The sequence below is a fragment of the Poeciliopsis prolifica genome, unplaced genomic scaffold (genome assembly GCF_027474105.1).
Source record: "Poeciliopsis prolifica strain line A6 unplaced genomic scaffold, Auburn_PproV2 SCAFFOLD013, whole genome shotgun sequence".
In the NCBI taxonomy this organism is placed as follows: Eukaryota; Metazoa; Chordata; class Actinopteri; order Cyprinodontiformes; family Poeciliidae; genus Poeciliopsis; species Poeciliopsis prolifica.
In genome coordinates this window covers 5,061,953-5,087,658 of record NW_026562388.1, presented here as the reverse complement: position 1 = coordinate 5,087,658, position 25,706 = coordinate 5,061,953, and the positions used below count along the sequence as shown (strand labels likewise).

General features: G+C 39.7%; 1 protein-coding gene across 3 annotated transcripts in view; it reads right to left on the bottom strand.

The window, feature by feature from the left end:
• Window positions 1-5,826: 5,826 nt before the first annotated feature.
• Window positions 5,827-25,706, bottom strand: part of cdin1 (CDAN1 interacting nuclease 1) — a 62,230-nt gene continuing 42,350 nt past the window's right edge. For all 3 annotated transcript variants that reach the window (XM_055038975.1, XM_055038974.1, XM_055038976.1), the window contains one exon: window positions 5,827-6,799. In XM_055038975.1, the coding sequence (XP_054894950.1) occupies window positions 6,628-6,799 (172 nt within the window). In that variant the 3' untranslated portion in view covers window positions 5,827-6,627. The remainder of the gene's footprint in view (window positions 6,800-25,706) is intronic.

The following is a 25,706-nucleotide window of genomic DNA, read 5'->3' as shown; positions in this document are numbered from 1 at the left end:
CAACAAGTGAATAAAGAACAGTCACATCACCTCTTTCAAATATGTCCACAATTAAGTTGAGTCCACATGCTACAGAAGTCCTCTGATCTGTGCGATACGATTGCAAAGCTGGATTTATGGCAATAGCAGACATAATCGCAAGGTTTGTTTTGACAAATAGAAGCATGATTTTGACTGAGTGTAGGGCTAGCTCAGTGTGCAGAGCCAACCCTGCTATTATCATCTGGATTAGCTGCTCTGATTATCAATCACAATGTGGCTCATGCATTCCACAACACATACAGTAATCTCAGTATTAAAAAAAATCTGGTTCTTGAAGGCCTCTGCTATAGAACATCAGTGACCAAGCTGCATCAGGCAGAGGTTAGAAAATTTCACAAGCTTTGAGTATCTCATCAAAAAAAAAAAGAAAAAAAAAAAAGGAGCACATAGGACAAACCAACCAAAACATGGCGGTTTATGTAAACAGAGGCTGTGTAGGGAGTGCATTAGTTAGAGAAATAACCAAGAGGCCCATGGTAAGTTTGGAGGAGCCATAGAAGTCCACAGCTCAGAGAGAATGTGGCGACCATAAAAAACAAAACAAAAAAAACAAAAAAAAAACAGATTTAAACCAGGGTTTCAGGAAAACAGTGAAGCTGGTCGGAGTTGATGGGAAGATGGATGGAGCTAAATACGGGGCAACACTGAAGAAAACCGAGAGCTTCGGACCGATTCAACTGATCTAATGAACACAGTGAAGTGTAAAGTTTGGAGACTCAGCAGACCAGTTGGACTCAGGGCAAAGGATGAGCCAAAATTAGTTTGCACTTGAATTTTGTCTCCTGCCACTTGAAAACCATTTCATCTCCGTTTTCCTCTAAATGTCACGATGCGGTCTCAGTGCCGTCTCTCGCTCCTCTGCCCTGCTGGCTCATACCTGATCCTGTGCATGTTACCAAGCCTTCCTGGCAGCAGGCGATGGCGGGTTTTCTAGGTCACACACCAAATGCCACCAGGGGGGTTGACCTTTCTGCTGGTCAATGCTAAAGCAGGAACTTTCCAACCACAAATGCTCAATATTCCTCCATCCATTTATTGAGATAAATGCTGCAAGAGTGTAGTGTTTTTTTTTTTTTTTTTTTTTTTTTACATTTTACCATGACAGAAAGTGTTTTTGGTATCAAATTGGAGTTTTGCTCTCCTGGATTATCTATTAGCAGGAATAGTCACAGTGCGTCTCTTGAACACTCCTTATGTCAAGATGTTTATTTCAACCAGAAAACTACTTTTTACTTGAAGCTCACTCAAATGACTGTTCACTCGAAACTGTCAAATATGGGTTATTTCAATGTGGAGGTCCCGAGTTCATGTGATGCAATGTCAAATCAACATAACAACTATTGTTTCGGGGGTATTTACATTACAGATTTCATTTCTTCATTTTTAGGCTCTTAGTGATTACAGTGCTTGCTAGGCCCAGCCACTGAGTCAGTGGAAAGTAAACTCTCTTCCCTTTCCCTCCCCCCTGCTATTCTGAGTGGATTTATGTGTCATAGTTGTTCAGTTTAATTTAAACATACTGTCTGTCCTCCACCCTGTCAATCAAACCTTCACTGCTTAGCCATTTAAAATTAGCCCCAAGTTCCCCCCCTCCCCTCCATCCTATTTTCAAAATCTTTCTCACGATCTATTGTTGTTTTTGAAGAGCGGGCTCTGACTGCGGGATAAAGCCTCCTAAAAATAAAAACGAAAACGCTTTGCATCTCTTTCAACTCTGAGCAAAGACTTCTTTTTTCCCCTCTGCTGTTATTCCATCCAGCAAAAAAAGGGAGAAAAAAAAAAAGAACATTTTTTTAATTTCAATTTGGCTCCGACTCTTTGTGGAGAACTTTTATTTATTTTCACTCTGTGATGTCTCGCTGGCTTGGAGAGGCTGAGAGGATCCCTACTAAAAACACTGTGCTGCCTGAGGCAGGAACAGGCCAGAGATCTATCCACATAAATAACAGGAGCGTGGAGGCAGCCCATTTGGTGGTCTGCTGCAGGGATAGAACCAACCCTTCAGTCTGTAGTTCGGTCCTTCTCTTCTCATGCTCAGTGTCTCAGAGGTCTAACAGCTTGACCGTAGAGGCATAAAACAGCAGGATCTAGAGGAGATTGAGCCAAGTTGTACATCTGAGTGGAGAGCAGACTTCCAATAGCCTGCAGGCGTAGGCCAAACAGAGTGAATGCTGTGGACAGCATCAAACTAATCTGACACATGGGAGGTAGAGATTTAAGAATTTGAGAGGGAAAAAAAAAATTGAAACATGTTGGTGCAGGAGACTGTTTGTTCAATTGCAATATTATTACATGCATTCATTTTTGTTTTTTTCACTCACACATAGATGATTTAGACAAGCTCGTAGACGTTTGTGTTCAGAATAATAGTCTAATGTCACTAACCAGATCAGTTACTGGTTTTCTACATGGCAAACAATTTATGAGAAGGTGCAGTGGAGTAGGAGAAAACTAACAGATGCAACAATCATGATATGGATGCTGTTAATTTACTGATAGAAACGGATGTGTCATTAGAGGACAAAGGCAGCAAATATTATGGAATATGGTCATGGCGAGTTTCTCTGAAAATCTAGAGTAAAATATGCCAATCTAGAAACTGCCACCTTTTTGAATCTGAGGTTCCACCTCCCGGCAGCTCTTCCCCTATTGGTGGAACCGAGCATCTGCTGAGCTTATCACAGGACCTTCTTCTCAGTCCATTGCTCCTAAAAACAGTTGTAAACAGTATAATGGAGGAGAATTGTTGTGATGACATGCTGAAAGCAGTGTCAGCGAGAGCAGGGGATTCTTAAGCACGCAGAGGCCAATCAAAAGGTCAGGTTTCTTTTATGTTCTATATGTACAGCGTATTTGTAATTGAAGGTAAAAGTTACTTGATCGTGCTATAAAATGGCTATGTGTCCATAAGCTCCTATAAGACACAGTGAATAGGTTAATTTAATCATGGATTGATTAAAGTAAGATTGTGGTGGATGTTTTTTTTTTTATATCAAAGCATGACATTTATGTGTTTTATGCCTCTTAGTGCATCACAATGTCTGAAGAAGAGCATTAGAGGAGCCCTTTTTTTTTTTTTTGAAAAAGTCGTTTAAAAAAAAGATGACAACCAGCATCTTGGTTCCAGACAGGATAAGCCAACCCAATCCAAGAACATTTATCCAACAAAGAATCCGTAAGGTCACATCAAACATGCCGCTTCTGATGCAGAACCGAGAAATGCGGAGGAACTGTGGAATGTAGTTCTGGGCTGGAAAAACTTTTTCATGGTGCCTGAAGGTGGTCCATGAAACAGATGTGAAATAGTGGTGATATGACTAAATATGAGGCTCGGTGATTCATAGAAAGGCTTAATCATTTTATTTAGTAAATTTATGGATTTATAAAGTGCACAAACAGCATTTTTCTTTCAACAGTTTTCTCTTTGTGATATAATTTACATTAGCATACCATGTTCCTGATAAATTTGAGTGTATGGAGATAAAAAATAATAATAAAAGGAATATTTAAGCTTTACTTTCTATTTTAGGGACAAGACAATAATTTCGAACAAATCTTCATCCAAGTTTTGTTCTCTCTGGATGCTTTCTTCAGATCAACTTTCTCCAGATCCAGGGTGTTTTCATGCTCCAGGAAGCAGCCTCTCCAAACCGACCTTACTTGGAAAGCGCCTAAGAGAGTTATTCTTATTGTTGTGACAGGAACAATGAATCTAAAAGTGGTAGGAGTCAGGGGGCAAAGGAAAACAAAACACAAAAAACACACACATCTGGCTCTTAAAAATAATTACATGGAATCTATTTATTTCTATATTTGCATTGACATCATGGAAATCTTGTCAGCTGACTTTGATGCCGGCACTTGCCTTTGATGTAGGTTTTAAAAAAAGCTGTATTTAATGTGCACAGACTAATTTATAGGAGCTGACCCTAGCTATTCTTTGTTGCCACAGCCATCTTGGAAAACAATGACAGGAAGGCTTGAAACTTAAGAGGAACTGAATCTGCTGTTTTCCATTTATTCTGCTCTTGTTCAATGGAGATTTTTTTTCTTCCTCCCTGTGTAAAATAGCTCTGTTTTTGTGTCCAACAGGAGCCATAAACTGATGTCTGAGCATACCATGGCCAGGCAATAGGGTTGAATTTAACTGGACACATGGGGACAGTTGTTTTGCACCACAAGGGTGAGATGGGGGTAAGGGGGAGTGGGGCCTGACAGAGGAAGCCTTTGCTGCCTGTCGACCCCGTGGTGACCCAGTGGTCTCCTCATGGAGGGATCAAGGCCTAGAAGAGAGCCGGCTGAGGGTTAGAGGTTTAAGGGTAACAAATCAAGCAACACTTTAGGGATATTTAACCCCCACATACCATAACTTTCTAACTGCGTGAACAGTTCGTGCCTCTAGAAATAAGAACACTTATTTTTACTCAGGTTGAGAACTTGCTTTTCAGTATCAAATTTGAACGTGTAATGGACACTCCAGAATTACGATTGCCTTATTTTATTATGAGTTGCAGTTTAGATTAACTTTCAGCAGCATAGCTGGTGATATTTGCAAACTACCAACAGAAAACAACAACCTCTCTTGTATCTTTGGTTCAAACCTGCAGTTTGAACAAGGGGATGATTTTCGTCTCACATAAGGTCCTTCAACCTTTGATTCCCCTTCATCCTATCGTTTTGTGTGTGTGCCATAATGTGGAGAACAGAGACCTCCTGTAGGCAATACATTTCTGTCTCTGAAAGCATCACTCAACTTTATGTTCAGGTTCCCACAGCCCAACTGTGTGTGTTCTCTCAGCATTTTATGAAGTGTTCTCGAGTTATAAAGATGAGCAACAGACGGTCACTAGATGGTCACCCGACTTTCCATGGTAATCAAGTGCTTGTGGTTAACTGGCAGGCAGTCACATAACCAAAGAGATGATACAGACTTTACACCTGACAAAGGAATTTGGTTAAACAAATTTCTGAATAGTTGGGAAGGAGAGACACAAATTCTAAAATACAAAATGAATGGGTGTATTTATCCAAGTGAAGAGAGAAATAAAATCTCTAAAAAAATATTTTTAATATGTTGATTTAGGAAGCACATTAAAAATATGCATACCCCCTTTTTTATGTGTTACATTGTGTTGCGTTGTGTGAACCTTTCAAAATAAACTTTCAATGGCTCTGCTCAGAACACTCAAGTAAAACGAGTCATTCAATTCTTTTTTTGTTCTTTTTTGGAAAATTTTAGTCTTTTCCTGGGATTAATTCACATAAACCAATGTTTTGCGCATAGGTTGGATTACTAGTACCAAACTAGGAATGTTTTAAAAAAGTAGTTTCAAAAGAATTCACAGTGATATTGTTTCTGTGGTTGAAATAATTTTAATGAGATCAAAAAAAGAAATATCTGGCTTCTTGCAGCACAGAGCGTTGCAGTGCAGGCCCTGTAATCACCTGTTGCCTGCACACTGCTGCTCAGCTGGCTGAAAGAAATGCTGTCCCATCTTCACTTCAAAACAGGAGTTAGTTTACATAATACATAATACTTACATAATACTCCTACAAGTTTTGGAAACATTTTTGGTCCCCCCAAAAAGTTATGTGGAAACTAAAAATGTGCCACTCAGTTATATGCAACATATTTTTGTACAAACTTCCCACTTAAAGTCAAAACAATGTTATTTCCCCTCAAGGTTATACTTTGAAAACAAACTTAAAAAGATAGGAACTTTGATAACTTACAATTAGTCATTGCTAATTAGCAAGATTGCGCCACAAAAATTGAAATAATAATTAAAATATGTATTCAATTTTATTTTATGTAAAATTATCAGTGTCTCAAACAATACATATGATTCTATTGTTTTTCATTTGCAATAAATTAAAATGATCATAAGTCGAAGAGCAAATCCCTTTGGAAAAGTATTTTCAGCTGCAGCTATTCGATTATTAGCTAAAAAGTTGCCAACTGTATATAGAAGGGTTTTAAAACAATGTACAGAAATAAATATGTATGAAGGGTCATTGTGAGGGCAACCCTAATCAGAAATGATCCTGTTTACCCCCCTGCAGAGCGACTGAGAGGGCACCGAGTGACGCAGGTGAGAGACAGGCACCCACCCAGCCCCCAGACCGCACAGCTCTTATCTGTCCAGTGGAACAGAGGCGGAAGGAGTGACAAAGGCCAGGGCTTGGGGTGCGATAAGACAGGGTCTTGTGTCCTGCCTCGGCCCTGGCTATCCACTCCGAGAGGCCATCCAAGGGCCAGGTGTTGACCACAAGCCGAATTGGGCTGTGCACCGTCAGATATCCAGAACGCTGTTGTGTGTCTGCACAAGGTTGGCGCAATGAATGGGAGGAAGAAAGACAGATACAGATGGAGAAAGGGGGTCAGGTGGAGTTCAGGGCAGATTCTTCTTGCCAGCTGCATCATGCTGCAGGAAAGCCTAATTGCTTCCGGATCTACAGTAGGAATCTTGCCCTGCATAGTTCAGTGTTCCTGTTCTTCCCACCACCTCGCTGCCCCACGTCTTTTGTTCCTTTCAATGGGATGTCTTCATTTCTGGGGTTTTCCTACCCGCTTCTGAACTCCTTTCACTCTTTGTCGTCCTCCTCCTGGCTTTCAGACATTTGCTCCAGCTTGGTGGCGTGACAGAGTGTAACGATGTCTGTGGGGAAACAGTCTTTAAGTAGGATACCTCTGTCCCTCTGGCAGTCCAGCTCTTCTATGAAACCATACCAGTAGATCACAAGGCCTGGGCCAAACCTGTAAAACAAACAAAACAGATGTGTCATTGCTTTTTTTCCCTACAAGAAACATTTAATCCTATTTATGTCCAATAGTTTTGGTTATTAATTTCAGAAATGTCATAGTTAGCTAACATTAATGAGAGATTGAACAAACAAGTGATTTGGATCTGGAGGAGCTACGATGGCTTAGGTATTTGTCTTTAATCGCTATTCAGGCGCCATCACCATCCACACTAAGTGAAAGAGGAAAATCTGTCTAGTACAATGATACTGAAATAATATTTTATAAAAACCAGAATATTTAACCAGACCTCCGCCTGTCATCATCAGATGCCTTCAGCAAATAAAAAATCAGCTGGAATAATAATAACAAAAAAAAAAAAATAGCTGTCTAAAGTGATGCACTTTATCGCAACAAATATCTTGCCAACCAATGAAGATGTATATTGAAGATGTTATTTTAACTTCTTGCATTTATCAACTCTATAACATTTTTTACAAGTATCTAAGCTGTCATTTATTTGAAGAAAGGAGATGTATTTATCTGGAAAACAATCAATTCTTCAGTGTGTTTATTTAAGCTATAAGAATAGCTCTTACCTGCATCACTTACAAAAATCTGCAAAAGTATTTCTACCCATAAATTTTGTAAAACATAAGATGAACGTATGTATTTTTTCCCCTGAATTTTCGAAGTACAATCTTGATGGTTACATCTGTACACCTTCTCCATAGAGTGTGTACATGTGGGTGTCATTTTTCATTCTCAAATTTTTGACCCTACAAAAATCCAAGTTGGCTCATAATGCCAATAAAATAACGTGAAGGTCAAATGTGATGTTCTTTCCCTTTTTAAAACAGTAAAAAATAATAAAAACCATGGATTCTTTTCCTTCCACTTCGTTTAAGCACTGCTTCATTTCCATCACATAAAAGCCCAACATAATGCAGTGAAGTCTGTGGCAGTAATGTGACAAAATGTGAAAAAGTTCAAGGCGCATGAATACTTTTTTCAAGACATACATAGATCATACATACTCTTTAAACATTACTGCCATGCATAAAAACATGTTGGCGTTCGACTCTGAGCACTTCACCTCCCTTGTGCAATACCAGATTGTGGGGGCTGACAGAGCTCCAGTCCCAGATACTCCATCCTCAGACAGTTAACAATGCTGTGGAGCCTCTGGAGACCCAGAGAGGAAGCCAGCCAAGGGGCCATGGAGAGCAGTGGAAGTTCAGTTCCAAGGTAAAGTACATAAAACCTTGGACATGTGATCAATCATTCCATGGTGAAATTTTACTTCAACATACGATTTTTTTTTTTTTTTTTACTTTGATAGTGATTTTAGGAACTTTGTCTCTTGTATGGTGATGTGAGATTATTGTAAATACCTTAATGGCTGCCTTAAAAAAAAGATTTTGAAAATGTAAAATAAATTTTTTGGGTCTGACGTGTGGAATACGTGTGCTGCGCTGTGTCGACTGGGCCTTGAGGCGGTGCATGTTTTACATACAGCACTTCTGTGGAGACAGACATGTACAAGAAAATATGCGACTATACACACACCCCTCCCTCCGCATTGGCCTTTGCAGCAGTACATGCTTCTGCACTCTATCCCTGCATCCTACGCTTTACAGTGTGTGATTTACGGTGCTGTATCTAGGAGCAAACAGCCCTGCAGAAAGCCTGCAGATGCACACTCCAAGTTCACCACAATGTCACACACACACATACACACACATAGCTCTGCCTCTCAGTACTGCACAAAGCATAAAGCCCCAAAACTCCCATCATTTCCATGGTCCGCTGCTGCACACGGACACCAATTCTTAATATGGAAATGTTATGGAGACACAATGTAAACATTTACATTAAAGCGATGACTTCTTTTCATTCGGCCGCCATGCTGCATGGATTTCCTGTGCTCTGGACAGGGAGGCGAGGCAGAGCAGAGGAGAAAAGGGCGACTGCTCTCAACTGAGTGGAGAGGGGCAAACCCTCTGAAAAGGTTAAAACTGTACATCAACAGATAAGGCGGCGGTGCACGATTCATCATGTCCTGGGTCTGTCAGGGGAGGCCAAGTACAAATTGAAACTAGCAAAATTATAAACACAGGGGAGCCATGCCACCAAGGCCTTTCCATACCGTAAAGAAAATAAATGGAGTCTGAAACCTGCTCAACATTAATACAAGTCAATACTATGGGGACCTTGAGGCAAAAATCTTACACATGAAAAAGAAACAACAACAGAGTGGGAGGGTCAGACAGGAAAGACAACAGCAGCTTGATAACTACAGCAGAGAGGATTCAAAACAGCATCCATGAGTTGGAAAAAGCAGATAGAAATGTACACAATAACGCCTTATATACTACTACTACAAGAGCATATAGGCTCTTTGAAGCTCCAACACCAGTGGAAGTAAACAATAAAGTTCAGTTTAAATTGGTAGGCAAATGATGGGTCTATTATGTAAGCTAACTTTCCTTAACCTGGCATGTGCTCATTACACACGACCTCTAAGTGAGACAGGCCATCTTCCAATAAACACCCGGCTACATAAGGAGATGGGGAAATTGTTTGTGAAATGCAGCTAATTTCAGCCAGAAAGCCACCTGACAAGCCTGGGCGTGGATCGCTGCTGCCAGCCGAGCTTTCCGTAGTGTTAATGAGTGGCTGGTGGTCACATTTTAAGCAGGTGCCAAGCAGCTTACAGTAGCAGCTTAATGAGAGCACACTGGAACAAAAACTCTTGAATGGTGAGGAGGCAGGCGTTATTAGTGCCAGTGCACACATGCAGAATGCAGTGAAGCAAAGCATCAGACAGAGCCAACCTCTCAGACGACCTCTGAATCTTAAATGTGCATGGCATAAATGCAATACTTGCATAGAAGGGTGGTAAAAATTGCAATACTTTAACTAACGAGTGGAGAGTGTTTTAAATAATTTGACCCATGTGTTAAACCAAAAAGCAGGATAAACACATGCATGGCAAAAGTTAGTACTTGAGTGTTGTCCCAATTTGAGGTTTCAATTTTCATAAACAATGGATCTCACGAGTGTGCACTTTTGTCAAAGTGTTTTTGTCAAAGTGTTGGGTTTTTGTGATCTGGAAAATCCGATCATCATGAATCAATTCATGCTCCACCCACCTTCCATTTGACCATCTTGTACAATGCAACAAGAAAATGTGAATAAAAAAAAACTATCAAAAATACAAACCCTAATAATCCTATTTGTATAAGCCAGCACATCATTAGAAAAATACTCTTCTTCATCTTTGGATCAAATTGTAGATAATCTTTTAGCCATAAAATAAATTGAATTTGAAAAATGGTTCAGTTATCTCAGAAGGAGTTTTTAAGAGTCAACCTTACATTCATTTTAAAAACTACATCTGTTTAATTTTGGTAATAAGTCATGTCTGGTCAGGCAGCTATTGAATGGAGACGAGGGGACTGTTTGTGCCAACTTTGACAATGAACTACAAAAAGTAAACTGATAAATAGTAAAAATTGAAAGAGATTGGAATTAAATGGTTTTCTGCAGATATGAAATGAAAACGTTGGAAGCAAGGCATGAGTGAAAAATGAGGGTACAAATTAGAAATGTGCAAATGGAAATAAAAGGACCTAATATTAATTTAAAGGTACACTTGATTCGACACTTGATTCGAAACAATATTAGAAGTAACTATGTTTCAATATGCTGAATTTTGTGAGGGGAAAAGAATAAAACCAGCAATAAATTTTAAACTAGATTTCAGAAAATTAATTATTGGTAAAATCAAGATGAATTTACATGCAACTGTAAAATACCTCTTCCTCTTCTTGCATGCAACACAGTCACTTTAAACAAACTCCCCAGAAATGATTTAGACAGTACAAGCCTCCACCTGGGGGTGAACTCTGCATCTCTGAGGTCTCTCCATAAAGACCTCTTTGTTTCCAGCCTCCATACATCTGGCCACAAGATACACCCTCTGAAGTGCTACTAAATATTAGCCCTTTATTATTTCAATTTCTTTCTTTGTATTTATTTATTTTTTTGCTAAAAAAACCCCAAAAAACTTCTGAACAGACAGCACTGAAACCAATCAGGTGGAAAAAGAGTGGGTGAAAACAAGCCTGTCTTGAAAATGAGACAATTGTGTACACAGAAAAAGACAAAGCAAATGTGTCTTGGTGACAAATGCCCTGCTCTTTGGAGGTCAGCCACTGGGAGTGCATTTCCAGGGCTGGATAATGGTTGTATGATATATTAGTTTGTGTGGAATTTCAGAATATGTCGGTGATCCGGGGCTTGCATGCCAGGTGATTCGTCCCCTGCAGCTAATCGCTGTAAATCCAACACATTGTGTATTTTAAAGGCCTTACAGTAGCTGTTTGTAACAACTCAGCCTGCTGGACAACGATGACACCCCTGATAAGTAAAGCTTTTGTGCACAAATCGGGTATTTAAAGGCTGACTTTGCCCAGAGGGGCATCCAGGCACAGGGAGGTAAATAATCCCTTGCTGCAAACTATACAACCTACTCATCATAAATAACAGGAATTGAACAGCAGAGTTCACCTCCCACAGTCAAGGTATTAACATGACTCCAGCTAAGAATAGAAGCCTGTTTTCTTCTCCACACTCCCTGCTTATTCTTTGTGAATAAGTTCAGTGCAGATCACGTATGCTAGAAAACAAACAAAGCAGAATGGTAGTCCTCACCTGTATGGTGCAATCACCAAGACCTATGGATTCTTAGGTCAGGTTGAAAAGAGGGCAGGACATGGTTGACACTTAGAAAGCAGACTATAATACGGTACATGTACTTTAGGGATAGACTGCTTAGAGATTCTCACAATATACAAGCTTGGATAAAATCTCTCAGCTTCATACTGTTGCTGAAATAACATTATTGCAGTTAAAAGGCTTACTATGAAAAGTGTTTCTTATTAATTACTGCTTTAAACATAGACTTAAAAAGATAGAACAAAGACCAATTATATTTAGGTGTGCAACATATCTTTTTTTCCGTTTTTCTATCTGCCCATGAGGCATGCCGCCTTTAGCTTCTCAACTACTGCTTTCAAAGAGGGTTACCCTGATACGACTTGTTCATACTTTTGTGACTAGAACTGAATTTTTTCCTTTTTTGGAATTAAAGAAAATATATATGAGCCCAGTTTCAGCCAGCTGACAGTGTGCAGTAAGAAATAGAGGAGGGACAAAGTTAATGATCAAACTGTGAGTGGGTGTGTTAATCTTCACTTTAAAATTATTTGACAGAATACTGATAAATTCAGGGTAAATTGAGTAACTCAACATTTCGATTCTAAAGCGGTTTTAAAAGTTGATGAGCGTAAAGGTTTCCTGAAATTACAGCGGTTTACAGATAAATCAGTTTGTTGTTTAATTTGGATTCTTAGGTCAACAGACCTTCTTAAGTCATATATAACACATATTTCATAAACTAATTTACATAGTTTCCGTTTAATTATTTAGCACAGTATCTATGCAAATGTGATAATAACTGTTGCCTAATGTGTCTTCTCCAATGACCACTCAGCGCTATCAAAGATTTTATCTCCCGCAATCAGTATCACTTTCTCTGACCTCACTCCCCCCAAACGCTCCAATCACCTCAACCACCTTCTCAAATTAACCAAAAGCTTATCGCCTTACTCACACACCCTCACACAATCTGACAGCTGATTGATTGCTTCAGTTATACATGATTAAGTAACAGAGTTGATAAACATAATGACAGATTTTATTTTGAAAGTATAAAAGTAAGATGGAAAAACCCCGGGTCAGGTCTCCGTTTGGGTTGTAAAAGGACCGCAAATATTGCTGTCATGCTTTCTAAACATCCTCCAGTCACAGGGAGGAGCTCCGATCAGTGTTTTGAGCTCGTTAAGTCTCTTAACTAAGCATGTCGCCTAACACATTAGCAGAGTGTATCTGAGGGACAAGTGTTTTCTGTGTGTGTAATGTGGCCTGGTCCCTTCTCAGATCTACTGCGTCATGGTGAAATGTATTCTGACACTCTCTGGTCTGTCATGGAAATGGAGAAAAGCAAACAGGGTGGGATTTGGTTTTGGGCTTTGGCAAGCATTCAAAAGTTGGACCAAAAGGGAAAGAAGGCATAACACATTTCCAAATTCTCAGAAGAGCATATGTAAAAAAAAAGTTTGTTTGAAGTTAATGTACAACATATTGTTCATAAAGTCCAATCTTGGACTATTTGTAAACAATACAGTTTACACTTCACATTAGAACTAAAATATTCAATCCCATATTACAGTTTGACACGATGCAATGCAGAATGGTAACATGGAAGGAAATCAGCCAAGTTTTTTTTTTAAATTTTTTAACCAATAAATATATAACCTTTTCCTCAAGGATAAATAAATAACATTTCAATTTGTACATTTTAAAAGGTATACTTCAGAAATGGATGTCAATTTACAATGTCATTAATATTTGGATACTGTAAGCCATACAACTTCGAGCAGTTGTATGCTATGACCTATGAATGCAGAGGTCAACATCCATAGTCATTACACACCTAATCTCGTGATACTGACTCTCCATCGTCAGTAAAGAACCTTTAGATCTTGACAATGGCTTGAACTCTTCAGCTACAAAACAGTTAGTGGGTATTCATTAAGAGTAGATGCAGATATTAATTAGAATCACTATGTTACACTCAGAAGACCTCAAAAATATAACAAAGGAAAAATAAAACCAAGAATATAGAGCTTAGGCTGCTTTCAATGTTTTTTATTTTCTAAAGTCATACATGGTCCAAGGCAATAATGCTGATCTTTGCCCAGGGAGTCCTTCTGACCTTTGATGGAGCCCCGTCTACTCTGAGACGGGAAGCTCCCCACGCTGGTGGGTGAGCCGGCTTGGGGGGGTTAGAGGCAGCCCTGACAGAGGACCGCATCGTCAGGGGGATACATGCTCCTTTAACCTGTTATTGTGAACTCCCAGCAGCCCTAGCCGATAATTGCCACCTGTCTCTTGGGGAAACACAGTCAAAGGAAAGCAGAGGGACGGCCATTTTGTGTCTGCCGCTGCTCCTCACCCCTGCACGGTCCTGGGCCTAATCTTGCCCTTAACCCTAGCTGCTAATGTGTTTTCAATTTAGGATGTTCCCCCACTGCTACAGGCATGGCCCTAATCAACAACAGTTTGTACTGTAACCTTATCTGGCCTCGCTAGGGCAGCGTCAGCCTGACCGGGCGCCTGCAAATCTGATGCGTCCAGCAGAGTAAAGTGTTTATATGTATGGATATCATGTTTATACATGAGGTCATAGGATGTGGACCTTCCACACACATGCAAGCCACAGATGCAGCGCCACTGATCAAAATTGGACCAAGTCACAAATGGAGCGGGAAGTTACTTTGTGAAAGAAATGTACACATCTAATAATAAAAAAAGTAGAAATACTATTTTATTGAATTTTCCCCTTTCAGTGGGAAAATTCAAGTGGACCAACAGTGCAGTGACAGGCAAAGGGGGAATGATGGCATAAACAAAAGTAAAATGTTTCATATATATATATATATATATATATATATATATATATATATATATATATATATATAGATAGATAAAAAATTACCTTCTCACCCACCGCGGGTGGTTCTTATCCTCTGAGCTCGGGTCCTCTACCAGAGGCCTGGGAGCTTGAGGGTTCTGCGCAGTATCTTGGCTGTGCCAAGGACTGCACATTTCTGGACTGAGATGTCTGATGTTGTTCCTGGGATCTGTTGTAGCAGTGGCTACAACAGTTTGGGGGTTACTGCCCCGAAAGCCCCGATGACCACAGGCACCACTGTGGTCTTCACCTTCCAGGCCCTCTCCAGTTCTTCCCTGAGGCCCTGGTATTTCTCCAGTTTCTCATGCTCCTTTTTTCTGATGTTGCAATCACTTGGTATTGCTATATCTACCACAACGGCTTTCCTCTGTTGTTTATCCACTACGACAATGTCTGGTTGGTTCGCCATTACCATTCTGTTTGTCTGGATCTGGAAGTCCCACAGGATCTTAGCTCTGGCGTTCTCCGCCACCTTTGGGGGTGTTTCCACTTTGATCTCGGGGTTTCCAGTTCATATTCTGCACAGATGTTTCTGTACACTATGCCTGCCACTTGGTTATGTCGTTCCATGTACTGCCAGTATCTTGCACCCTGCTGTTATGTGCTGGACTGTCTCAGGGGCCTCCTTGCACAACCTACACTTTGGGTCTTGTCTGGTATGGTAGATCTGGGCCTCTATTGGTGTTTAGGGCCTGTTCCTGGGCGGCCAGAATGAGGGCCTTTGTGCTGTCCTTGAGTCCAGCTTTTTCCAGGATTTACTGATATCAGCCACTTCGGTTATTTGCTGGTGGTACATCCCATGTAGGGGCTTGTCCTCCCATGATGGTATCTCTGGCACCTCAACCTCCGTTCCCTGTTGTCTGAGACATTCACTGAGCACATTGTCTGTTGAGGCTTTGTCCCTGATGTATTTATGGATCTTAGTTGTTTCGTCCTGGACAGTGGATCTCACACTCACTAGTCCTCTGCCTCCTTCCTCGCGGCTCGTGTACAGTCTCAGGGTGCTGGATTTGGGATGGAACCCTCCATGCATGGTTAGTAGCTTTCTAGTCTTAATATCTGTGGCTTTTATCTCCTCCTTTGGACAGCTAATTGTTCCAGCAGGGTATCTGATTTCTGGCAGGGCATAGCTGTTTATCGCACGGATTTTGTTCTTGCCATTGAGCTGGCTTCTCCTTTCTGACTCCTTTCCTTGTGGCCTCATCGAGGTTGCCATTTGCTTGTGGTATACCTAGGTACTTGTAACTGTCCTCTATGTCTGCTATTGTTCCTTCTGGGAGTGAGACCCCTTCTGTGCGGATGATCTTCGCCCTTTTTGTGATCAGCCGACCACACTTCTCTAGTCCGAATGACATCCCAATGTCCGTGCTGTAGATCCTGGTGGTGTGGATCAGTATATATATATATGAAACAAGTTGGTAAAGGCAAAGTCACAAAATGAAAAAAAAAATGTTTGAGACAGAAATGTTTATATAAAATCCCTGATATGAACAGTAAAGAAATAACTAATGCAAATTCTTTGATTAACTCATTCCTCCCTTTTTATCTCCTGGCTTTAATCTACAATCATCTCAGTGCAGCCAGAATTAAAAGTCACAGTAGGGCAGGTGTGAATGTTGGCTGTGTAGGTCCTCTGACCCCGGCATCCATGTGAACAACTCTGCCCCAAAATTAGAGTCAGGTCTCTAATGTCTCCCAGAGAGAGAGAGAGAAAGAAAAAAAAAAGAAAAAGAGAGAGGCCTGGCTTTCATCCAAGTCAGCACCTTTGGAAGTGCAGTCGTATTACCACCACTAAATCAACATGTCAGCGCCCGGCCCACTGAACTTCTTCACCCAGACTCAACAGCTTACGGCTATTCTGCACAAATAATGAACTGTTGAGGAAGGCTATCTTTCGCTAAAACAGACAAGAAACAAAATAAAGAGAATCCTTGTATATGCATATGATACACTCTCTGTTCTCGTTTCAGTAAATCAGCCAAAACTCACTAGAGGTTTTCTGCAAACCCATTTTGGTCTGTGTGTCCAGGCTGCATCTGCCCGGGCTGAGTTTGGAAGCAAAGGTCCGCAGAAATCTGTGTGCTTACTCGGCAGTCTGTTTACATTCCTAAGGGTAATTTTAGCCCCATGGGGGGAGCAGACCAGGAGGGCTAACATGTCGTTGGGGCTTGTCAGTGTTCAAGCAGCCGGCGCAGTGGCGGCACCTAGACATCTGGGTGGTAGGTAAATACACACATACAGACAGACCCCCTGTAGAGAACAAACAGAAATACTTCATCTTAGGTATTATCCGACTGACGTATCTCTTATTGTTAAGTTGTTGTTAGTATAAAGAAATTTAAGGAGCCAACCGGAGTGTTTTACTGGATATCAGTTGCTCTTTGACAAATGTACAGCAATGAGTGGCCAACAGAAGCAAGAGTCTAGTCCTGCCAAAAGGCCCGCTGCAGGGCACCATTAGCTTTGGACAACATAGGCTAGCCCCAGTGTTTTCACTGAAAATCTGGAGAGCAAATCTAATTTTATTGTCGTTTTTAGAAATTTACTAAGCAAACACATCAATAATCTGTCCACAAGAAAAGCAAAGGGCTTTTGTGTGTGCTGGGATTTATGTTCCTCCCAGAGAGATCCTTTCTAAGGGCAAGGAAGCAAAAATGTCTGTTGTGTTTGGTATGTTTGTGTGTGAACGCACAGGTAAGAAAGAAGGAGTGAGACAGAGGTAGGGAAGGAGGGAAGAACGGAGCGACTCGGAGCTTATCGAAACTAATTAGGCAAGGGATCAGGATGGAAGTTAAATACTGAGCTACTTGTAATGAAAGAAGCAGAGTGGGGGACATCTAAGGGTCAGACCCACACCAAACAGCGGTCCTCAGGCAATCTGGTATTGATTTTCACTCGTTTGGGGATGAAGGTGAACGGGAGGGAACCATGGAGAGGCAGTGGGGCAGAGTCTAAGGGTCTCGCGAGTTGTCAACTTGACAGTTTAACCCCTTTTGGACTAGAACAAACAAACAGAAGGATCTCCTGGGCTGACAGCGTTGATCTGTCATTGCGATGACACTGCAAAGCCCCACACAATGCCCACACAGGAGACGCGAGTGAGGAGGAAAAAAATGGGAGGGAAAGTGAGCTGATACAAATATGCACAGACACGTACCTTAAGCCCATGAAGATAGGACTCAGCCTTGGTCACATTTAAATATTCTAGTTGATTGAGAGGACAGCACTTTGGATTCTACAAAGTGTTGCTTATATGATCAATAAAAGCAACCTGATTTATAAGAAATTCTATGCTGCACTGTTTGTATGGTTTATGCTCCTCTGGGATACATATCTCAGATTTTATATAATAAATTCATGTTAATACTACAAACCTCTTTCAAAATTAATATATTTCAGTTTATAAGTAGAACACAATGCTTTAAGCCCAACCTGTCCCATCGCTTTTCTTTATTATCTCAGAGGAAAGAAAACAAAAGTCTGTGAAATCTATTACAGTTGCAACTTTCTGTGGAGTTTGTAGCAGCCTGGTATTAGTTACAGTTGCTCTGACAGACTACTTGGTTGTAGGTTTATTTGAGAAAAGTATCATTTTCATATAAAAAAAATTAAAGTATCTCTCTCACTTTCAGATGGAAACTAAAACCTGCGCTAACAATGCTGCAGAGAGAGAAGCTTTGGACTCCAGAGTGTTGACAAAAAAAAGGCTAGATCGAATAACTTTGAGGTACATAATTTATATAACAATGGTGTGACAATAAAGAACCTTTGAAATATGGTTAGGTTCTTACCGCTCACAATCTAATAATTCATTCTCCACTCTACATGAAACATAAACAAGACATGGACTGGTTTGTGGGATCATACTGTACTAAGATTTTAAGTGGCTACGCTAACACTGCTAAAGCTGCTCAGCATTACGTTTTTTAAGGCATCTCCAATTATTGAGAGAAGGGTTAAGCGTAACAAGAGTTCTCTCCAGCAAGCTGCAGTACAGATTGACACAGCTGGCCTCTTTCCCCACCTGTTGCTATGTACCATCTCCAAATTTGCTGAAACAAGACAACAGTCTTTTTCATGCTTGGAATAAAAAAATAGTTTTTTTGGAAAGGTCATTTCATTCTTCTTAACTTGAGACTAAAATTGATGTCTGAATCATATTGGATTTTAAGTAATAACATGTTTTATTTTGAAAAAATGAACGGAATTGTTATTTTTTTTAACCAGCATTTATCTTTCATATGCTTCTTTAACTAGCTTGAGTAGCTAAGAGAGTAGAAAAATCTTTGATTTGATTAATCGTCAGAATTATGGCTGAATTACTCAATTACTAAAATAATCATTTACAACATGCGTTACGGTAATATTTAAAATGAGTTGACAGCTTGCTTTAGTTGTAAACTGTTGCTACATTTTCATCTTTCACTGCTCCAGAAGTAAAGACGTCACAAATAAAAGCCATTCGAAACAATCTGAGAGACACAGACGTTGGTGCTCCTCTCTTATCATTCACTATGCAACCTGTCACCCTAAGCACCTTCCCTCTCATGTCTATAAACACTTGAAGACCTCTCTCACTCTTCCCTCAAGACTGCCTCATCGTTCTGTCACATTGCCAAAGGGGACTCCATTAGCCTGGCCAACTCTCACTTATACTTAGCACACTGCTACACACACACACACGCACCCACGCACACACATGGGATGGTGGATACTTTCCACATTAAATTAGAGTGGCCCCTACCCTCCTTGTTATGGCCTGGGAATGCTCCATCATCACGGATGCTACGGGGTCCCTCACTTGTCAGAAGTTGTCAGACAGATAGGGAGTCTGGATACACACAGCTGACAGGTAATCTTAATGTCTTCAATTAGCCCAATTATGCCTGTCATAAACAATTCGATAAGTGCTCAACCAACACAAACAGATAAATGCACGCATAAGAGCGCAGAGATGCACAAGCTCACACATTATGCACAGTATTAATGAGAAGGGTAATGGGTATATCAGTGGACGGTTGACTTGCTTCTCGTACGAAGCAGGGGTGTGTCCCCATCCCTTGCTCTCAGCTGTGCACTGCTGGCTGCAAGCGGGTCACTTCAAATTGTACCATCTCCTTTCATTAGCACATTGCCGAATGAGAATCTGAAAGGCCGTGACAAAATTCATTTGAGACGAGTGGGAGCAGATTGCCTGAAGCAGGTGCTATAAGGGAGATAAAACAAAAGCAACACCTTTGTGAAGCTCTGTGTGTGTATGTGTGCCTGTGGTTTCTCTTTGTGTATTTGAGTGTGAGAGGGCTTTTTTCCTGGTCTTCAAAACCTGTTCCCGTCATTGCTGTGGTAAATGGACAACGACAGAAGAATACCTTAAAAAATCCCAACCTGGGGAACAGAGGAGAATCAGCCATGTGTGCTCATGGCGTCTTCAGAAAGATGTGGTCTTATCTAAATATTACTTCAGTAGGAAATAAATTATTCCAACACCTGCATGTGTAAGACATACTACTGTTAACCATGTTTAATTATGACCTCCGTTTTTGTAATGTCTTAAGTGAAGAATTAGCAATTTGACAACAGTGACCTTACCAAGAATTGCATGTATCTTTTCACCTCAATCTAATTAAAAGAGGCATTTCTCAATTCAAAAACACTTTTGAAGTCTCCAAATGAAATAATCATAGTTCTAATATGTGAGCTCGGTGCTAAAACTGTGCACATCAAAGCAACACTATCACAATCAGGCCTGGTGGAAGGAGCATCACTTTTTGTTGTGATGTCTTAAGGTCATAATTTCATCAGCTGAAATTTGGACCTGATGGAAGAGCTACACATTGTGAATGACTACAAATATATATCACCAGGGTTAACATAAATCTACCAGATTTATGCTAAAAAGCAGAGAAACTTTATGGTTCAGCAAAAAATAACCATTACTGTTCATTAACTTCAATTAATGAACAGATAGTTTTAGCAGAATATTTAACTTCTGGAATAGGTCCAGAAAACTAAACATGAATCTAAAGCGCATGTTAATAAAATAACATTATTTCATTTTTTCCCCAAAAAATATTTCAAGTTGGTTTTCAGTTAGGTTGTAAAGGTTATAGGTCACCTTAAAACAGCTCTGAATCGATATTGGTTTCTTTATAAATGAGAAATTTTACAATAAATGTGTAGACCCTTAATATCAACAGCAAGTTCACAGAAAATTTATTTTAACATCCATTTCTCTTTACAAGTCAGGTTATTACAACTGTTATTATCGATATTTGAACAAGAAATTTCTAATCAACAGAGACTTGCCCTTGAGTATTATGGCTTTCAACACTGCTTTATTCTTGGGATGTTAGAAGGCAAAAAATAAAAGGTACAACATGTGCCACTTCAAAGAAGTAAAAGTAGGACAAGCAAGGAAACTATACTCAAAGATTTTGATGGATCTGACTACTTCTGACTCTCACCCAAAGTGATGGCTAAAAAACCATTGGTAGTGGGGTGGAGGGACGGGGGAGGAGAGGAAGAAAGAGGGCCAGGAAGCAAAAAGCCGTCACAGGGAAGTTGTAATAGGAAATTGCTTTTGGCAACTATTTGTTCAAGCACCAGATTTTTTTCGTCTTTATGCCAACCCAGCGAGCCCCCATTGGAAAACAGGGCAGGTCCCCCTAATGAGTAATCTATTTCAAAGAAGTCGTGTCTGGGCATGACAGTTTACTGAGAGGCTTGAAGAACTGGTAATTACCAGTGTTACGGGGCAATTAATGCATATTACACTGCGGCACTCATGGCGGTGACTGTCAGCTCCCCAATAAAAATGAGCACTCTTCAGCTAAAGGGTGACATTAATTGGGCCCTTAATGACTATGCAGAGGAACCAAGCCAAATAGGAACAAAACAGGGGACTCACTCTGACACTAGCAGAGGGCTGGAAATTGGACTAAAAATGAGATTAATTGCTGTTTAGAAAAAAAATGGGAAAAGGTGGTGAGGGGAAGGGGGAGAGAGAGGTTGAAATTATAGGGTACAGAAAGCAAGAACTGTTCATACAGATGACAATTCAATTAATTATTTTACACTGTATTTTCTTTACCTTAGGAAGTGTCGACAGGACTCTGACCCAGTTTGGGATTTTGATATGTAGCTCATTGCATTCCAGCTGCACACATGCACATTCTAAAGCCACAACACAAAGTCAGACAGTGGCATGTTCAATATGATAGCATGTCAAGAGTCTTATCAAAAGGAAGAAAAGAATGAACGAACAGTTATGGTGCATTAAATAAATATTCACACCTTTTTTCATATTTTTACACATAAAAATGCTTTGTCTTCAGGAGGAACTGATCAGAGTTAATGGGAAGCTGAATGGTGTTATTACTGGAAATTAAAAACATAGACTCAGAGGCTGCAAAGGACTTGAGACTTGGGCAGAGCTTCAATTTCCAACAGGATGACCCTATACATAGAGTCACAGCCACAATGGAATAGTTTAGATCAATAGTTCTTAATGTGTTAGAATGGTTCAGGTTAAGTCAAAAACTACATTTGACAGAATCTGTGAAAAGGTTCGAAAATTAATGTTCACAGATATTTCCCAACCAAATTGAACAAAAGTTCAGTACAAACGTGTAAAGTTGGAGGATACAGTACAAACGTTATCGTTGTAATGCCCACAAAATATGGTCCAACAAAATATTTACTCAGTATTGGCTGAATGCATGCCACAATTTCAGAATTAGATTTAGTACAAGAGAAAAACAAAAATAAAAAACTCCAAAACCCCATCTACTCTTTCCACTTCATTACTTCGTGTTTGTCTCTCATATAAAAATCAGTAAAGAACACTGAAATTGGAAAGATCAATGAGTATGAATAATTATGGTAGGCACTAAACATGTACACAAATAAGTATATCTAAAAGAATGATTAATGAAAGATAGATTTTCTGTAATGGTCATGAAAATTTGTGTTAAAATCTAGTATTTTCAGTTTTCACAGTACTCTTAGAATGCCTTTGGTATTTAGTGTATATTTCTATTAAAAGAGCCCATAAAGAATTAAGCAAAACTTTCATTACAACAGTGCAGACTTTCCACCCCCAGCAATGTTTGTTTGGAAAAAGATCAAGGATGTAGCAGAACCATAAGTAACTCTGATTAATGTTGCTAAAGCTAGGCACGTACCTGAATATGCAAGGCCCAAACGCTTAAAAAACATATATCAGCATGCAAAACATGCCGTCATTTGCATACATTTTTGATTCTGGATTTCCTTGCTATTTAAATATGCAGTTAGAAATAGTCCAGCACTGCCTCTTGCGCTGTCACGCTGCACACTCACACTGTCATTGGTCCTGATAGAACTACTCGTCTTCAAAGGGAGCTTTGCAGTGGAGAAGCAAATATTTGAATTGCAAAAACACATCATTTTCCAAGGGGGGCCGGGAGAGGGATTCAAGACAACTTTTTAGAGGTGAAATACGCTCCCAACCCCCAGCAAGCTAACCTACTGTGCACAGCACAAAAAAAGTCAACATATTCATCGCTTTAGCGCTCTCCTCGCTAATTTACCATATCCAAATTTGTGTAATGGGATATGACATATTTTAGAGGGGATTGCAGGGGGAGAAAAAAACTTTAATTTGAGGAGAGAACCATAAAATGTTTAAGCTGCTCCCGTATTTAACTGAAATCCACCGTATAAATTCAGGTTCTCAGACACTCTGACACGGGTTTGATTATAGACTGAAGTGTAATTAGCTGCTTAAGTTGTCCTCTGCAAGGTTGGAGTGAACCTTACTACCATCCTCACCAGATCTTTCAGCGCACCTTTAGGTTCTTACAGGGGTATCTGTCTCATCCAGATGCAGCACAGTAGGTTTCCAGGCTAGTTTACATGCATGCGCTGCAGGAACAAATCTGACAGTTTGTAAATTATGCAAAAACTACGTGAAAGCAAAAAAAAACTTTTTCCTGTTAAGTTATTTAATTTATGGCACATCTCAAAGTATGAATGATGCCATTTGATGTCAGAATACATGCATCACTTTACCGTGAAGTTAAGGGAACTGTTCTTAGAAAGATCATAAATAAAACTAAATATCACTGTTTAGATCCCTGACAAAAATGTGAGAAACTTTCAACACTGCCTCTTTTTAGAAATGTGCAAATATTACAATTTTGTATCGTGATAACTTGGGAAAAATTGATCAGTTATGTGAATCATCATGGTTTTGTTCAAATAAAATGAAAACTGGGTTCCTGCACAACATATATCAAATTCTGAACTTCTTCAGGCTGACATTCCCAGAGATTTCACTCCTTAAGTCAATTTTTAATAAACAAAACATCATAATACAGTCATGGACTTATATATATATATATATATGAGTCATATATCATATATATCTGATATATATATATATAGCAGATATATAGTGATGGACAATAAAGACGCTTCTCTTGGTGCACTGGGAAGTAATTTTTCATAAATAACAAACAAAAAGAAAACACACACATATGCATGTACATAAAAACATCTTATACTGTGAATAACTATTGTGTGAAAATTGTGCAAAAAGGAGCAAGAACAGACATCCACCAATGCTGATATCAGTGTCTTCAGTTCACATCTCTAAGGAAGTATTTTTTTTCAAAGAAGTTAGATGCATGATCAGAGGCTTCAGGAACATTTTAAAACTAGATAGGTATAATAAGACTTTGCACTAATCTGTTGGTTGAATAATCTAAATAACAAATTAGCAGAAAATATGTCTCTTGCTGGGCTCATGTCTATTTAATCATTTAACAGGAAAATGGGGTTCAGAACTGAAAATGCTGCTTACAAGTTACATATCTGGCTTTCAATTACATTGCAATTAATTAATTACAGATCATGCAATTAAGTATTAGAATTTTTAATCAAATCCCACCACAAATTTTAATTGTTCCACTTGCAAAGACATTGTAAGCACTAACCAGAGCTGTTCACAGCCCAATCCTACCAACAGTCCAACCCTCTGGTGGCCATCTCCTGCAGCACCAGTCTCCACGCAGACAACCTGGAGACAGGTCTGAGCAGAAATCAAACCTGAATGATGGATAGCTTTACCACACAATGACCTCTGTCACTAGGCTTTTGCCCTAAATCAATGTTGCCGATAAGGGCCCTGCCCCAATGCTTACCTTGATACAAACCTTATCTTTGGCAGGAGGAAGTATGAGTAATAACTAAAGACAAGCAACAACAAAACCACTAACCCTACCTTGTCAAACATAATTTACAATCTATATCCTTTTGCTCCCCCCTCTGTAGCAGTTAAACAGTAATTATGAGAATTGGAGCAGCAAGTTTGGAAGATTAACCTGTAGGCAGAACTGTTCAAGTATCTGGGCTGCAAATGAGGCACATTTTTATAAGAAGACAGCCAAAAGACTGATGAACTCCCGTCTAGAGTTGCCAGCATGCACAAATTAATTTGCAAAGTTATGAGCAAGAGTAAGGGTAAAGATTGAGGTTTAAAGGAGAACTGACAAGAAAAAGAGGTAAAGACTTTATGAGAATTACTGCACTGAGACCTTTCAGTAGTTTTTCATTTGACTACACATGACAATTTGTGTGTATGTGTGTGTGCGCAGAGTAGCGCAAGAGCAAGACTTCCAGGCAGGCAGAACAGAGGGAGACCAAACATGACATCAAACGTCGCAATTACCTGACCCCTCTCTCTCTCTCTCTTTCTGAGTCAGACTAAAAAAAACTCAGCCTTTAAAACTCTGATTAAAATATGTTTGCGTTCTCATTCAAAATGACATTTGACAAAGTTAGTAATATTTCAACTTACTGCAAAAACATTCCTCTAGACATAATCCTTTTTTCCATCACTTTGTAGGGGTGCAGGTAACCTCAGAGTGTTTCCCATGAACTCAGAGCTTCACTTTAAAAACAAAATGACCAGGAGTGAAAAAAATAAGAGGGAGTAGCTCTAGAATTCACTCGTGTGTTTTGTTTCAGCCACAGAGGTGAAGCTAATGGTTTTTGATCCGTATTCAGGGCATTTATCTCCTTCTCTAATTTAAACCAGAACACATTCGAAAACAAAGAGTTCTTTTTCTGACTTCAATCGATAGGTATGGAGTCTAAGGGGGCGTAGATTCACCCATCAATCTGCACCTCACAGACACACAATTTCTGTTTTCTCAGAGGTCTAACCTACAGATCCAAAATTTCAGCAAATTTTGAGGATTTTAATTTAATTAAGAAAGATAATCTCCATTCATCACAGTACATGTCATTAGGGGATGCTTCCATAAATAGTTGAAA